Below are 15,027 nucleotides of genomic sequence, written 5' to 3' on the forward strand. Positions count from 1 at the left end.
TGTGTGTGTGTGTGTGTGTGTGTATCTATATATATCTCCCTTATCAGATCTATGGCTTGCAAATATTATCTCTCATTCTGCCTTTTCATTTTGTTGATTTGCTGAATAGAAGGTTTTGCATGAATTTGTTATAATTTATTTAAGTCTTTAATTTGTCTAAGAGTTAATTTTCATCAGTGGTTTAACATAGTGGTTTCATTTTTTGGCTTATGGATATCCAGCTTTTGTTCCATTGATCTGCCAATAGGATATTGTTTTCATTTTTATCACTTTATAATATAGTTTGAAATCACGGAGCATGATGCCTTCAGCTTTGTTCTTCTTTCTCAAGATTGCTTTGGTTATTTGGGAGTCTTTTTGGTTCCACATAAATTTTAGGATTGTTTATATTATTTCAACGGGAAATGTCAGTGGGATCTTGATAGGAATTGTATCAATGGATTGCTTTGGGTAGTATGCACATTTTAACAACATTAATTCTTCTAATCCATGAACACAGACTATCCTGTGATTTATTTATGTCTTCTTCAGTTTATTTCACAATTGTCTTACAGTTTTCACCATACAAATATTTTACTTCCTTGGATGGATTTATTCCTAGGTATTTTATTGTTTTTCATGCTATTGTAGACGGGATTATTTTTAAAATTTCTCTTTGTGATAATTCATTATTAGTGTACAAAAATACAACAGGTTTTTGTATACTGACTATGTATCCTGCAACTTTACTGAATTCATTTATTAATTCTACATTTTTTTTTGGTGGAGTCTTTAGGGTTTTCTCTCTATAATATGTCATCTACAAACAGATATTTTACTTCTTTATTTTTTATTTCACTGAGATGGTGAAAGTGTGTATCTTTGTCTTTTTCCTGATCCTTCAGGAAAAGCTTTCAGCTTTTCATTATCAAATATGACGTTAGTTATGGGCTCCTTATTTATAGTCTTTATTATGTTTGATGTACATTTCTTCAATACCTAATTGTTGAGAGTTTTCATCACAAATGGATGTTGAATTGTGTCAAATGCTTTTTTTGTTGGTGTCTGATTATATGATTTTTATCCTTCTTATTGTTAATGAGCTATATCACCTTACTGATTTGTGTCTGATGAAACATCCTTAAGTCCCATAGATATACCCGACTTCATCATGGTGTATGAATCTTTTAATGTGTTGTTGAATTCACTTTGCTAACATTTTGTTGAGTATTTCAATATTTATGATTATCAGTGATGCTGGCCTATAATTGTTATTGTAGTGTTCTTTGGTATTAAAGTAATGCTGACCTTGTAAAGTAGTTTTGGAAGTGCCTCCTCCCTCCTTTCAAGTTTTTGGAATGGTTTGAGAAGAACTGGTATTAATTCTTCTTTAAATTACCAATGAAAACTTCTGTTCCCAGACTTTTCTTTGCAGAGATATTTTATTCTTACTTATTTATTTATTTATTTATTTATTTATGTATTTATTTATTTATTTTAATATCAGGGTTTTTTTTAATGTTTATTTATTTTTGAGACAGAGAGAGACAGAGCATGAATGGGGGAGGGGCAGAGAGAGAGGGAGACACAGAATTGGAAGCAGGCTCCAGGCTCCGGGCCATCAGCACAGAGCCCGACGCGGGGCTCGAACTCATGGACCGCGAGATCGTGACCTGAGCCGAAGTCGGACGCTCAACCGACTGAGCCACCCAGGCGCCCCTGCAGAGATATTTTAAATTAATGATTCACTCTTGTTCCTTGTTACTGGTTTGGTTTGTTCAGATTTTCTATTCTTGATGATTTTGTCTTGTAAGTTTTCTATTTCCAGGGATTTATCAATTTATTTAGGTTATCCAATTTGTTGGTGTGTAAATGTTTATGGTTGTCTCTTACGAACATCTGCATTTCTGTGGCATCAGTTGAATGTCTCCAATTTCATTTCTCATGTTATTTATTTGATCTCTCTTTTTTCTTAATCAACTTAGGCTTATCAAGTTTGTTTCTGTTTTGAAAAAAATAGGTATTAATGTTGATTTTTTTTGGTCTTTATTTCATATATTTTTGCTCTGATTTCTGTTATTTCCCAGCTTGTTAATTATAGGCTTGGTTGTTCTGTTTTTTAATACTTTTTTTTTTCATTTTATTTGAGAGAGAGAGAGACAGAGAGAGACAGAGAGAGAGAGAGAGAGCATGAGTCAGGGAGGGGCAGAAGGAGAGAGAGAATCTTAAGCAGGCTCCACACTCAAGTGCAGAGCCCAATATAGAGCTCAAGCCCGTGACCCTGGGATTATGATCTGACCCCAAATCAGGAGTTGGATGCTCACCCAACTGAGCCACCCAAGTGACCTCTTCTTTTTAGTTTTTGGATGTATAAAGTTAGGTTGTATATTTGAGATCATTTCTTTTTCTTACTGTAGGCATTTATCACTATAAAGACCTCTCATAGAACTGCCTTTGTATGTGAGGTATTTATTTCTCTCTTGCTGCTTTCAAAATTATTTTTCTTTGGTTTTAGCCAGTTTTATTGTAATGTGTCTTAGAGATGATTTCCTTGGGTTGAATCTGTTTGGGGGAATTAATGAGCTTCTTGATTTTGATAGTCTGTATCTCTTCCCAGATTGATAAATTCACAGCCATTATTTCCTTAAGTAAACTTCCTGTCCCTTTCTCTCTCTTCTCCTTTTGGGACTCACATAATGCCTACAATGTCTCCTCTGATAGTCTCCCATAATTCACATGGGCTTTCTCTGGAATTCCTTCTTTTTTCTCCTCTGACTACAAGACTTCAAATGACCTCTCTTCTACTTCATAGATTCTTTCTTCTGATTGATAAGATCTGCTGTTGATACTCTTTGTTGTATTTTTCCTTTCATTCATTATATTCTTCAGTTATAGAATGTCTGTGTGGTTCTTTTTATAATTTCTACCTCATTTTCCTGATTTCTTTGGATTTTCTTTCTGTGTCTTCTTATAGCTCACTGAGCTTCCTTAAAACTACCGTTTTCAATTCTTTATCAGGAAAATCATAAATCTTCATTATTTAGGGTAAGTTACTGGAAGTGTTGTGTTTCTTTGGTGATGTCATATTTCCTTGATTTTTCATGTTTCTTAAAGTCTTGCATTTTTGCCTTTGCCTTTGAAGAAGGTCTCACTTCCTCTGGTCTTTCCTGACGTTGGCAGAGAAATACTTTCTGTCATACTTGTTAAGGATTCTGAGGCTTTTTGAAGATGTTTTTAATGGATACATTTTTCCAGTATGTCTTACTACGATTTAAGAGGGAATTTTTGATGGTACGCCTTTTTTCAATCCTGCAGTTAGTCAGGGTCCTGACAGCTTTCTGTTTGATTTCCTGGAGGTAATGCTGAAAGGTCAAGTACATTCTTTTTACTCTATCTGTGGAGTCAGTTTGAATTTCTAAGTATGTTCACTAGCCATTTGAAAACTCCTGCACTCACTACCTTTGGGGAATATACAAAAGGAGCTGGCCAGTGGATAGCAGGTATGCAGAACGTTGGGGGATGCCACCAGGTGAGCAAGATCTGAACCCAAGTCATCCCAGTGGCTAGTGGGTAGGCTACTGACTGTAGTCTGCAAAGTGGTTAGTAGGGTCTTTGTCCCTTGAGGAATTCTGAGCCCTGACTGTTGTGGTCCAAACTTTTCTCATTCCCTTCACTCATGAAGATCACTTCAGTATTCTGGATGTAGTTAGAAAGAAATGGGCCTTTTGGTCAGTGACCCATGCAGTTGAAGAAGCCAGATGATCACTCACACACTTTCCCCCTGTGGAGAAATTGCAGGCTGAATGGGTCTCTCTTGGCACTGAACTGTACCCCTTTCAGGGAGGAGTGACTCAGATAAGAAAAAAAATATTCCATTCATCCTCTTCAGTGCACCCACTCTTGGATCTTTTTGCTGTCAAAGTGTGCAAAAACTTCTGCTAGATTCCCAGACTCCCACAAAAATGCTCTTTCTGTGGGTGATTGTCAAAACTGTGATCTTGGCCAGGAAGAACTGAAACTTGTGTTCTGACATCTAGCTGGTGTCACTCTATTTTTTTCTAGATTGACTTCATGTATGTATGTATTTTGTGTTTTTATTTTTGTCGACATACAGTGTTATATTATTTTCAGGTGTATAATATAGTGATTCAACAATTCCATACCTCACCCAGTGCTCATAATGACATCACTATTTCACCTGTTCCCTGTGCCACCTTTCTCCCCTCTGGTAATTATCACTTTGTTCTCTATAGTTGAGTCTTTTTGTTTGTTTGTTTTGGTTTTTTTGTTTGTTTGTTTGTTTTTGGTTTATCTCACTCTCACATATTTCCCAATTTGTCATTTGTCTTAAATCCCACATATGACTGAAATCATATGGTATTTGTCTTTCACTGACTGACTCATTTCACTTGGCATTATACTATCCAGCTCCATACATATTGTTGCAAATGGCAAGATTTCATTCTTTTTCATGGCTGAATAATAGTCTCTCTCTCTCTGTATGTATACACACACACACGCACACACACACACATACACACCACTCGTCTTTATTCATTCATCAATCAATAGATACTTGGCTACTTCCATATCTTGGTTATTGGAAAGAAAGCTGATATAAACATAGGTGTGCATATATCCCTTTGAATTAGTGTTTTTTTGTATTCTTTGGGTAAATACCCAGAAGTATGATTGCTGGATCATACAGCAAGTCTATTTTTCTTTTTGAGGAACTTCCATACTGTTTTCCAGAGTGGCTGCACCAGTTTGCATTCCCAACATTGCAAGAGGGTACCCCTTGCTCCACATCCTCACCAACATCTGTTGTTTCTTGTGTTGTTGATTTTAGCCATTCTGTCAAGGGTGAGGTGATATCTTATTGTTGTTTTGATTGCATTTCCCTGATGATAAGTGATGATGAGTATCTCTTCATGTGCCTGTTGTCCTTTGTATGTCTTCTTTGGAGAAATGTCTGTTCATGTCTCCCATTCATTTTTTTAGTTGGATTATTTGGTTTTTGGTGTTGAGTTTTATAAGTTCTTTACATATTTTGGATACTACTCTTTACCAGACATGCCATCTGTAAATAACATCTCCCATTCCACAGGTTGCCTTTCAGTTTTATTGACTGTTTCCTTTGCTGTGCAGAAGTTTTTTATTTTAATGTAGTTCTAATAATTTTTTATTTTATTTTTATTTATTTATTCTTGCTTTTATTTTCCTTGCCTCAGGGGATCTGTCTAGAAAGTTTGTGGCTGATTTCAGAGAAGTTACTGCTTCTGCTCTCTCTCTTCCAGGACTTTTATAGTTTCAGGTCTCACATTTAGGTCTTTAATCCACTTTGAATTTATTTTTGTGTATGGTGCAACAAAGTGGTTCAGTTTCATTTTGTGCATGTTGCTGTGTAGTTTTCCCAGTATCATTTGTTGAACACATTGTCTTTTTCCCACTGGATATTCGTTCCTGCTTTGTTGAAGATTAATTCAGTATGTAATTATGGGTTTATTTCTGGGTTTTCTATTCAGTTCCATTTGTCCAAGTGTCTATTTTTGTGCCAGTACCTTACTGTCTTGATCACTATAGCTTAGTAATATAACTTGAAGTCTGGAATTGTGATGTTTCCAGCTTTGCTTTTCTCTTTCAAGACTGATTTGACTATTCAGGTTCTTTTGTAGTTCCATACAAACTTTAGGATTGTTTGTTCTAGGTCTGTAAAAAATGTTGGTATTTTGATGGGGATTGTATTGAGTGTGTAGATTGCTTTGGGTTGTGTAGACATTTTAACAATATTTGCTCTTCTAGTCCATGAACATGGGATGTCTTTCCATTTCTTTGTGTCATCTTCCATTTCTTTTTCATCAGAGTTTCATAGTTTCAGACTACAGATCTTTCACCTCTCTGATTAGGTTTATTCTTAGGTATTTTATTATTTTTAGTGCAATAGTAAATGGGTTGTTTTCTTAATTTCTCTTTCTGCTGTTTCATTATTAATATATAGAAAGGGATCAAATTTCTATACATTGTTTTTTTATCCTACAGCTTTTCTGAATTCATTCTAGTTCTAGCAGGTTTCAGTGGAATCTTTTGGGTTTTCTATATAGAATATTATGTCATCTGTAAATAGTAAAAGGTTTACCTCTTCCTTACTGATTTGGATGCCTTTTATTTCTTTTTGTTGTCTGATTGCAGTGGCTCGGACTTCCAGTACTATCTCGAATAAAAATGGTAGAGTAGACATCCTTGTCTTGTTCCTTAGGGGAAAAGCTGTTTTTCCCCTTTAAGGATGATGTTAGTTGTGTGTTTTTCATGTATGGCCTTTTTTTATGTTGAGGTATCAAACAGTGTCAAAAGGTATCAAACAGTAAGTGTCAAAAAGTGTCAAAACTTACTTTGTTGACAGCTTTTATTATGAATTGATGTTATATTTTGCCAAATGCTTTTTTGGCATCTGTTGAAATGATCATATGGTTCTTATCCTTTTTTTTATTGATGTGGTTTGATTGATGTGATATATCACATTGATTGGTTTGTTAATATTGAACCATCCTTGGAGTCCAGGAATAAATCACCGTGCGTAAGACTGATGTGGTGAATAATTTTTTAATGTTTTGTTAGATTTGGTTTGCTAGTATTCGTTATGGATTTTTGCATCTATATTCATCAGAAATATTTATCTACAGTTCCCTTTTCTTGTTTCTTTATCTGGTTTTGGTATCAGGGTAGTGCTGCCTCATAGAATGAATTTGGAGTTTTCCTTCTTTTTCTATTTTTTTGGAATAGTTTAAGAAGATCGCTTCTCGGACTTCTGGCTAAGATCAAGTGTGGAATAGTTTGAGAAGAATATGTATTAACTCTTCTTTAAATGTTTGGTAGAATTCACTTGTGAACTCATCTGGTCTTGGACTTTTGTTTGTTGGGAGGTGTTTGATTACTGATTCCTTTTTTTTTTTTTCTGTTAATTGGTCTGTTCATTTTTTTATTTGTTCCCGTTTCAGTTTTGGTAGGTTTATGTTTATAGGAATTTATCCATTTCTTCCAGATTACCGACTTTGTGGCATACAGTTTTCCATGATATTCTCATATAATTGTTTGAATTTCTGTGGTGTTGGTTGTTATTTCTTCTCTCTTGTGATTTACTTATTTGGGTCCTTTATCTTTTCTTCTTGATAGTATGGCTAGGAGTTTATCACTTATTAATTTTTTCAAAGAACCAGTTCCTGGTTTCTTTGATCTGCTCTATTGTTTTTCTAGTTTCTATGACATTTCTTTCTTTGATTTAAAAATTTTTAAAGTTAATTCATTTTTGAGAGAGAGACAGAGTGTGAGCAGGGGAGGGGCAGAGAGAGAGGGAGACACAGAATCCAAAGCAGGCTCCATGCTCTGAGTTGTCAGCACAGAGCCTGACATGGAGCTTGAACTCACAAACCGTGAGATCATGACCTGACTTGCAGTCAGATGCTTAACCGACTGAGCCACCCAGGCACCCCCGTTTATTTCTGTTCTAATCCTTATTATTTCTTTCCTTCTGTTTTTTTTCCCTTAGGTTTTGTTTGTGGTTGCTTTTCTAGCTTCTTCAGGTGTCAAGTGAAATTGTTTATTTGATTCTTTTCTTGCTTCTTGAAGCAGACCTGTATTGCTACAAACTTCCCTCTTAGAACCAGTTTGGCTGCATCCCAAAGGTTTTTAACTGTGGTGTTTTCATTTTCACTTGTTTCCATGTGGTTTTTTGAATTTTCTTTTATTTTCTGGTTGACCCATTCATTGTTTATTAGCATGTTACTTCACTTTCATATATTTATGCTCTTTTCAGACTTTTTCTTGTGGTTGACTTCTAGTTACATAGTAGTGTGTTCAGAAAAGATGCATGGTATCACTTTGACCTTTTTGAATTTGTCGGGGCTTGTTTTATGTCCTAATATGTGTCCCATTCTGGAGAATGTTCCACATACACTTGAAAAGCTTGTATATTCTGCTGTTTTAGGATGCAGTGTTCTCAAAATATCTGTTAAATCCATCTGTTCCAGTGTGTCATTCAGAGCCGTTGTTTCCTTGTTGATTATCTGTTTAAATGATCTTGTCCATTTATGTAACTGAACTGTGAAAATCCCCTACTATCATTTATTATGAATGTTTAGTTCTTTTCTATTTGTTATTAACTTTTATGTATAGGGGAGCTTACATGCTGGGTGCATAAACATTTACAATCGTTATATCTTTTTGTTGGATTGTCCCCTTTATTATTTCAGCTTCTGCTGAAAAATGCTAGGAGCCTTATGGGTTTTCCCTTGTATGGGACTTTTTTTTTTTTTTTTTTTTTTTGTCTTGCTGCTTTAAAATTTTTTTTCTATACTCCTATGTTTTGCCAATCTAATTACAATATATATGTTTCTGTGGGTTAGCTTTTGTTTATTTTCTTGGGGGTTCCCTGTGCCTCCTGGATATGGATATCTGTTTCCTCCCCCCCAGATTAGGGAAGTTTTCTGCTATTAATTCTTCAAATAAATGTTCTGTCCCTTTTTTTTCTTTCTTTTTCTTCTGGGACTCCTCTACAATGAATGTTGTTATGTTTGATGGAGTCATGGAGTTCCATAAATCTATTCTCTTTTTGCATAATTCTTTTCTCTCTTTTGTTCAGCTTGATAACTTTCCGTTGCTTTGTCTTCTAGGCCATTATGTTGTTCCTCTCCTTCTTCCAGCCTGCTGTTCATGCCACCAAGTGTGTTTCTGATTTTGTTTATTGAGCCCTTTATCTCTGCTGTGTTATTCCTTATCTCTGTATTAAGGGTTTCACCCATGTCTTGGATTTTTTTTCTTAAGTCCAGTATCTTTAGATTTGTTACATTAAATTCTCTATTAGGTATTTTACTAATATCTGTTTCACTTAGATCCATGGCTGTGGCATTGCACTGTTCTTGCATTTGGGACAATTTCTTCTGTTTTCTCATTTTGTCTAAGTTTCTTGGCTTACTTTTCTGTGTTAAAAAAGTCAGCTACTTCTCCTGTTCCTGAGGGTAATGGCCTTATGAAAAAGAGGTTCTGTCATGCCCTGAGGTGTTGTGACCCCGTTTCCCCAGGGCCTGGCACTTCAGGGAGTGTCTCCAATGTATGCTATGTGCACACTGCTGTTGTGTCCTGACTGCTTTATCTTTCCGGTCACTCATCTGCAGAGGCTCTCTTTGCCTGTTGTGGGCAGTGTTTGGTTCCTTTCCTGAATGTGGTAAGTTTTAACTTGGTGTATTCTGGTCTGCTTGTGAAATGAGACTTCTCAACATTGCTGCTGGAATCCAGCCCCATCTCCCTGCCCCCTGCCAAAAACAAAACAAACAAACAAACAAACAAACTCCCAAGTTGGGATATGCAGTTTGGGCTGGGATTTGATCTGGTCTTTTGTGGTTGGGGACTGCCTGCTCTGGGACTGAGGCAAGTGTGACCGGGAAGGGTGGTTCCACCAGAGCATAGGGACATAGGGCTTGGTGTAAGAAAGTAAGATAGCAAGTGTGAGCCCTGTGCTGGTTCCCACAGTTGACCCTGTGTTAATGTTGAAGGGCGGGAGAGGGAAATGGCACCTGCCAGTTCCTTTGTTTCCAGAGGGGTCTCTGTGAATGCTCCCTTTCTGCAACATGCTCCAGGATGAGCAAATAACCTCCCCACTGTGTGCTCCAAGTGCTCATCAGATTGCTGTTTCCATGCTGTATGTCCACAGGCTCTTTGCTTGCCTTATCTCCAAGAGCAGTCCCAATGCCCTTTGATCTCTTCCAGACCCAAGCACACTGACCTTTCAAACCCCAGGCTTTAAGCCTCACTGGTTGCAGGAACTCACAAAATTTGTCCCCTCTCCCTTTCCAAGCTAATTTCTATGGGGATTTGTTTTTCCTGTGTGTTCCTCTGTGTGTCAGTCTGTCTTTCACCCTCTCTGTGACCACTACTCCCTTACCACCTCAGTGGCCACAGTCCATTTCTTCTCAGTTTGGGAGAGAAACCTGCATCTCTGTACATTTTACTTCTTCAATGTGGCCTGTTCTGTACCTTTAATTGTGGAATCTGTTCTGCCAGTCTTCAGGTCAATCTCGGGGGTATTTAGGATGATTTGATAGTTATCCTTATGGGATGAGGCAAGCCTAGGATCCCCCTACTCCGTCACATCTTCCTCCTTCCATTGCTGGTGTCACCCTATTAATACAGGTTACTTCTTTGTAGTTCCATTACTGCTTTCTTGACTAATGCCTATCATTAGACATTTATTTTGCTATATATATGTATCAAAAATGTGTATATCCACTCACACACTCTTGGAAAAAATAAAACTAAGTAGATTCATTGGTGGAAATAAGAAAGTTGATATAAATATTTTGTCACAGTTAATATAGATGAGGGTTAGAAAACCATAAATATACTGAGACCTGAGACCATTTACTTACTGAGAAGAATGCACTCGGGAGGAGGGAACCAGCCACCCTCTGTACAGGTCATCACAGTCTGCTCATTTTGAAGACTGTAGCCAGCATGGCAGTTAACTCTTACAGATTCACCTTGTACGTATTTTACTCCTCGTTTTGGGTTATCTCCATTTTTCAAATGATTGAAAATACATTGTCCTAAAAATCATAAAAATAATAAACAAAAAAAATTTTAAACCCATAAATTCAGTGAAAATAGCAAATTAAAAATTATTTGTAGGGGCGCCTGGGTGGCTCAGTCGGTTGGGCGGCCGACTTCAGCTCAGGTCACTATCTCGCGGTCCGTGAGTTCGAGCCCCGCGTCGGGCTCTGGGCTGATGGCTCAGAGCCTGGAGCCTGCTTCCGATTCTGTGTTTCCCTCTCTCTCTACCCCTCCCCCATTCATGCTCTGTCTCTCTCTGTCTCAAAAATAAATAAACGTTAAAAAAAAATTATTTGTACAACATTTAAACTATAATGCATAAGTATCCAAAAATAAAGCGAATATCAAATGTTGAAAAAGAAAAAAATCAATAGTCAATACTATTTACTTTCAGTATTTATAATTAAGGTATGGGTAAATGATATAGGTATTTTCAAAAAACCTCTAACTTTATCTCTAATAAGATTTTAGGAAGAGCTCCTCATAAAAGGAAAACTCATGTTGGTATTTTTGCTCATAAAATTCATCCCTTGGCCTTCTTTTTGTCATAGTAGTCTTAATTGTACTCACTTACATGTCTGCTCCCTCCAGGATGTGAACTATTTATACATATACAATTATAACGGTTGACTTACTGCGGCATGGTACTTCTGGTGACCATCCTTCTTTTGTGCAATGAATATATTCCCAGGGCTCTTGTGAAGCAGTCACAAAATTGGTCTTACAGGAATACCAATATTTTTTTCCTACACGTACTGGAAAGTCTCGTCTATAGATAATTTCATAGTATAGACTACCATGTTTTATTTGTGGAAAATCACAACGATTCCCTTGGAAGAAAAACAAAACAAACAAAACCATTATAAATAATGTTTTGCCTTAATAAAAAATCAAATCGAAAATGAATTGTTTCATGGGTGAATTCTATCCTCTTATTAGCATTATTTCATTAATTGCATCAGGTTTTCTAGGACAAGAAAAGTTATAAATTTCAGATTTTTTCCACCACATTTTTGAAGCTTTCAATATTGAGATCAAGTGTTCATTTAGTCTTATTCCTTTTAAGTTATCTTCTAGTATTTTTCTCCACTGCTTTTTGAAGAGTTAGATTCTTTTCCCTTTATCCTTGGATGAATTTCATCATGATACATAAATATGAGTGTCATTTAACAATCATTCTACCTTGGGCAAACTTCAGTGTTTGGATTTGCAGGAATTAAGTTTTAAAGAACTTAAATACATTGCTGTAAAATTGTAAAGGAGAGATTTGAACCCTGGTGGTCTGATTTCAGAACAACTTTGGTTATCCACCTATTAGGTGTTTCAAAGTGTATCAATTAGGAGTTAAGATGGTGGAGAAGTAGAGGGACAAAGATTTCCCTCGTCCCTCAAACAGCTGTATTGAGGTCAGAACACCTGGAACACCCAGGAAATCTATCTGCAGAGTGACAGAAAAATCTGCACAGGTGGAGGGAGACAGCTTGACGGGACAGAGGTGTGTCTATGTGAATTGGGGGAGATAAAACATTATGGGCCCGGAGGGAAGGGATCCCCCTCTGTGGAGAGACAAAAAGGAGAGAGAGAAACTGTGGATTGTGGTATTGTGTTAGGACAAGAGGAAAACCTCTCCAGACCACGGACTAGAAATGAGAAATCTAGGGAGATTGCTAGCGTACTTTGAGAACAGCCTTAGGAGCTGAAGACTGCAGTTTTCAAAAGTGTGTGCCATCCTATGGAAGAAATCTGCTTCCACGTGCATGCACTTGTGGGGAGGGGAGCCAGCCCCAGTGTAGTATCCCATCTCAGGGGCACAGTGGGGAGAATAGTCCCTCCCTTGAGTACTGTGGAAGAGTGTATATCGCCTTCCCAAGGTTAAAAGACCCTGCATGTGCCTGCCATATGGGCAGGGTGGGGCAGCACTATCCTAGAATTGGTGCTGGGTCCTTTAAGACACCAGGTTTTGAATCCCAGCCTAGCACCTAAGAGGCATGGGGGAACTGTGGGACAGGGCAAGCCACCTGCCTGAGCTACGTTGTGAGGGCTGCCTAAACAGCATGGTTGAAGACACCCAGTCCGGGGAGGAGAGATTTGGGTGTTGCCATTTTTCTCCCCATCACCAGCATGGTGCGGCTTCAGGGAACAGAATAGTGGCCCCTTGTGGAGGCCGACCCACTTACACAAAATCTCACCCCTCAGTGGATGGCAACTACTTATCTAATGGCGTGGGACTGATACTGGGTGAACCAGAGGGCCTCTCCTCCAGACCAGCACAGTCACCTGTCCCACATACAAACAGACAACTATCCTGTGGTATTATATATTACTGTGTTGCCATTTTCTTTTCTTTTTTTTTCCTTCTCTACTCTTTTCTATATTTTTCTTTCTACCTCTTCATTTTTTACTCTGGAATCAGGCTTAAACTTTCTGATTTGATTTTTTGTCAATATATATACATATATAACACGTGTTTTATACATATAAAAATATATTTATGTTACATATTAATAAATTAATAAATAATAATAAATTAACAATATAATAATAAATAATAAATTAATAAATACAAATTATATATATTATAAATATATATATTATATATATATGTATTTTTTCTTTTTTTGCTTTCTCTGTTTCTGTGTCTGTTTAATCAGGCATTTTTATTCTATTTTTTTTACACCTTTTCTATATCTCCATCTTTATTTTCCTTTTGCTCTCACTGGATTAACCCTTATAGTTTCTTTGATTTGTCTAACAATGGTCTAAACATTCTACCAGTATGACTAAGGAGAAGCTTTGTAGAAGACAGACGAGTGGGGTAGAGCAGCCAAAGACGCAACAATAGAGTGCACGCAACACACTGTAAAAACACTTCCTGAAAGGCCAGGCCCTGGGCCAGTGTATGACCCCTTTTTAATATAGTAGTTCTCGTTGGTGCAGGGCAGATAACAATCCATTAAAACACATAAGAGACACAAACCTGGCAAAAGTGATGAAACAGAATTCTCCTGAAAAGAAATTCCAGGAAGACAGCCAGAGAATTGCTCAAACCAGATATAAACAATACATCTGAACAAGAATTTAGAATACCAGTCATACAACTAGTAGCTGGGCTTGAAAAAAGCATAGACAACAGCAGAGAATCTATTGCTGCAGGGATTAAAGACCTAAGAAATAGACACAATGATTTAAGAAATGCTACAAATGAGATATGGAAAGGAAATTACTAGACCACAAAGGGCAATAAGAGACCTAAGTGATTCAATGAAACGAAATAATATCTATATCATAGGAGTTCTAGAAGAAGAAATGAGAGAAAAAGGGCAGAAATTTTATTTGAACAAACCACAGCTGAGAACTTCCCTAATCTGGACAAGGAAACATGCATCCAGGTCCAAGAGGCACAGAGAACTCCCTTCAAAATCAACAAAAACAGGTCAACACCAAGACATATCATAGTGAAACTGGCAAAATACAAAGACAAAAAGAGAATTCTGAACACCTCTAGGGACAAATGGGCCTTAACCTAAAAGGGTAGACACATAAGAGTAATAGACACACACACACTACCAAAACTCAAAAGGGAAGAAATAGAAAATTTGAACAAACCATAAGCAGAGAAGATATTGACTCAGTAATTAAAAATCGCCCAACAAATAAGAGTCCTAGGGCAGATGGCTTCCCAGGAGAAGTCTACCAGACACTTAAATACCTATTCTTCTCAAGCTGTTCCAAAAAATAAAATGAAAGAAAAGCTTTCAGGATCATTATACGAAGCCAGCATTACTTTGATTTCCAAAACTGACAAGAACCCACTAAAAAGGAGAATTACAGGCCAATATCTGATGAACATGGTACTGATCATGGTACTGAACATGGTACTGATGAACATGGGTACAAAAATTCTCAACAAGACACTAGCAAACCAAATTTAACAGTATATTAAAAGAATCACTCAACATGATCAAGTGGGACTCATCCTAGGCTGCAGGGCTAGTTCAATTTTTGCAATTCAATCAACTTGATATATTACCTTAAAAGAAGAAGGATAAGAACCATATGATCCCGTCAATAGATGCAGAAAAAGCATTTTCTTAATAAAAACCTTCAAGGAAGTTGGGATAGAAGAAACATACTCTAACGTCATAAAAGCCATACATGAAATGCCCACAGTAAATATCATCCTCAATGGGGAAAAACAGAGAGCTTTCCCCCGGAGATCAAGAATACGCCAGGGATGTCCACTCTCACCACTGTTGTTTAACATAGTGTTGGAATCGCTAGCCTCAGCAATCAGACAACAAAATGAAATAAAAGGGATTCAAATTGGCAGAGAAGTGAAACGTTCACTCTTCGTGGATGACATGATAGTCTACAAGCAAAACCCACAAGACCCCACCAAAAAAATGCTAGAGCTGATACATGAATTCAGCACAATCACAGGATACAAAA

The 15,027-nt window shown here is 37.1% G+C and overlaps 1 protein-coding gene across 2 annotated transcripts in view; it reads right to left on the reverse strand.

Moving 5' to 3' along the window:
* The window catches only part of LOC122476088 (complement factor H-like), a 98,248-nt gene that overhangs the window by 33,729 nt on the left and 49,492 nt on the right, over positions 1-15,027 (reverse strand). For both annotated transcript variants that reach the window (XM_043568362.1, XM_043568363.1), the window contains 2 exons: positions 11,214-11,408; positions 10,398-10,574 (listed from right to left, as the gene is read on the reverse strand). In XM_043568362.1, coding sequence (XP_043424297.1) covers positions 10,398-10,574; positions 11,214-11,408 — 372 coding nt within the window. The remainder of the gene's footprint in view (positions 1-10,397; positions 10,575-11,213; positions 11,409-15,027) is intronic.

The sequence above is a fragment of the Prionailurus bengalensis genome, chromosome E4 (assembly GCF_016509475.1).
Source record: "Prionailurus bengalensis isolate Pbe53 chromosome E4, Fcat_Pben_1.1_paternal_pri, whole genome shotgun sequence".
NCBI lineage: Eukaryota > Metazoa > Chordata > Mammalia > Carnivora > Felidae > Prionailurus > Prionailurus bengalensis.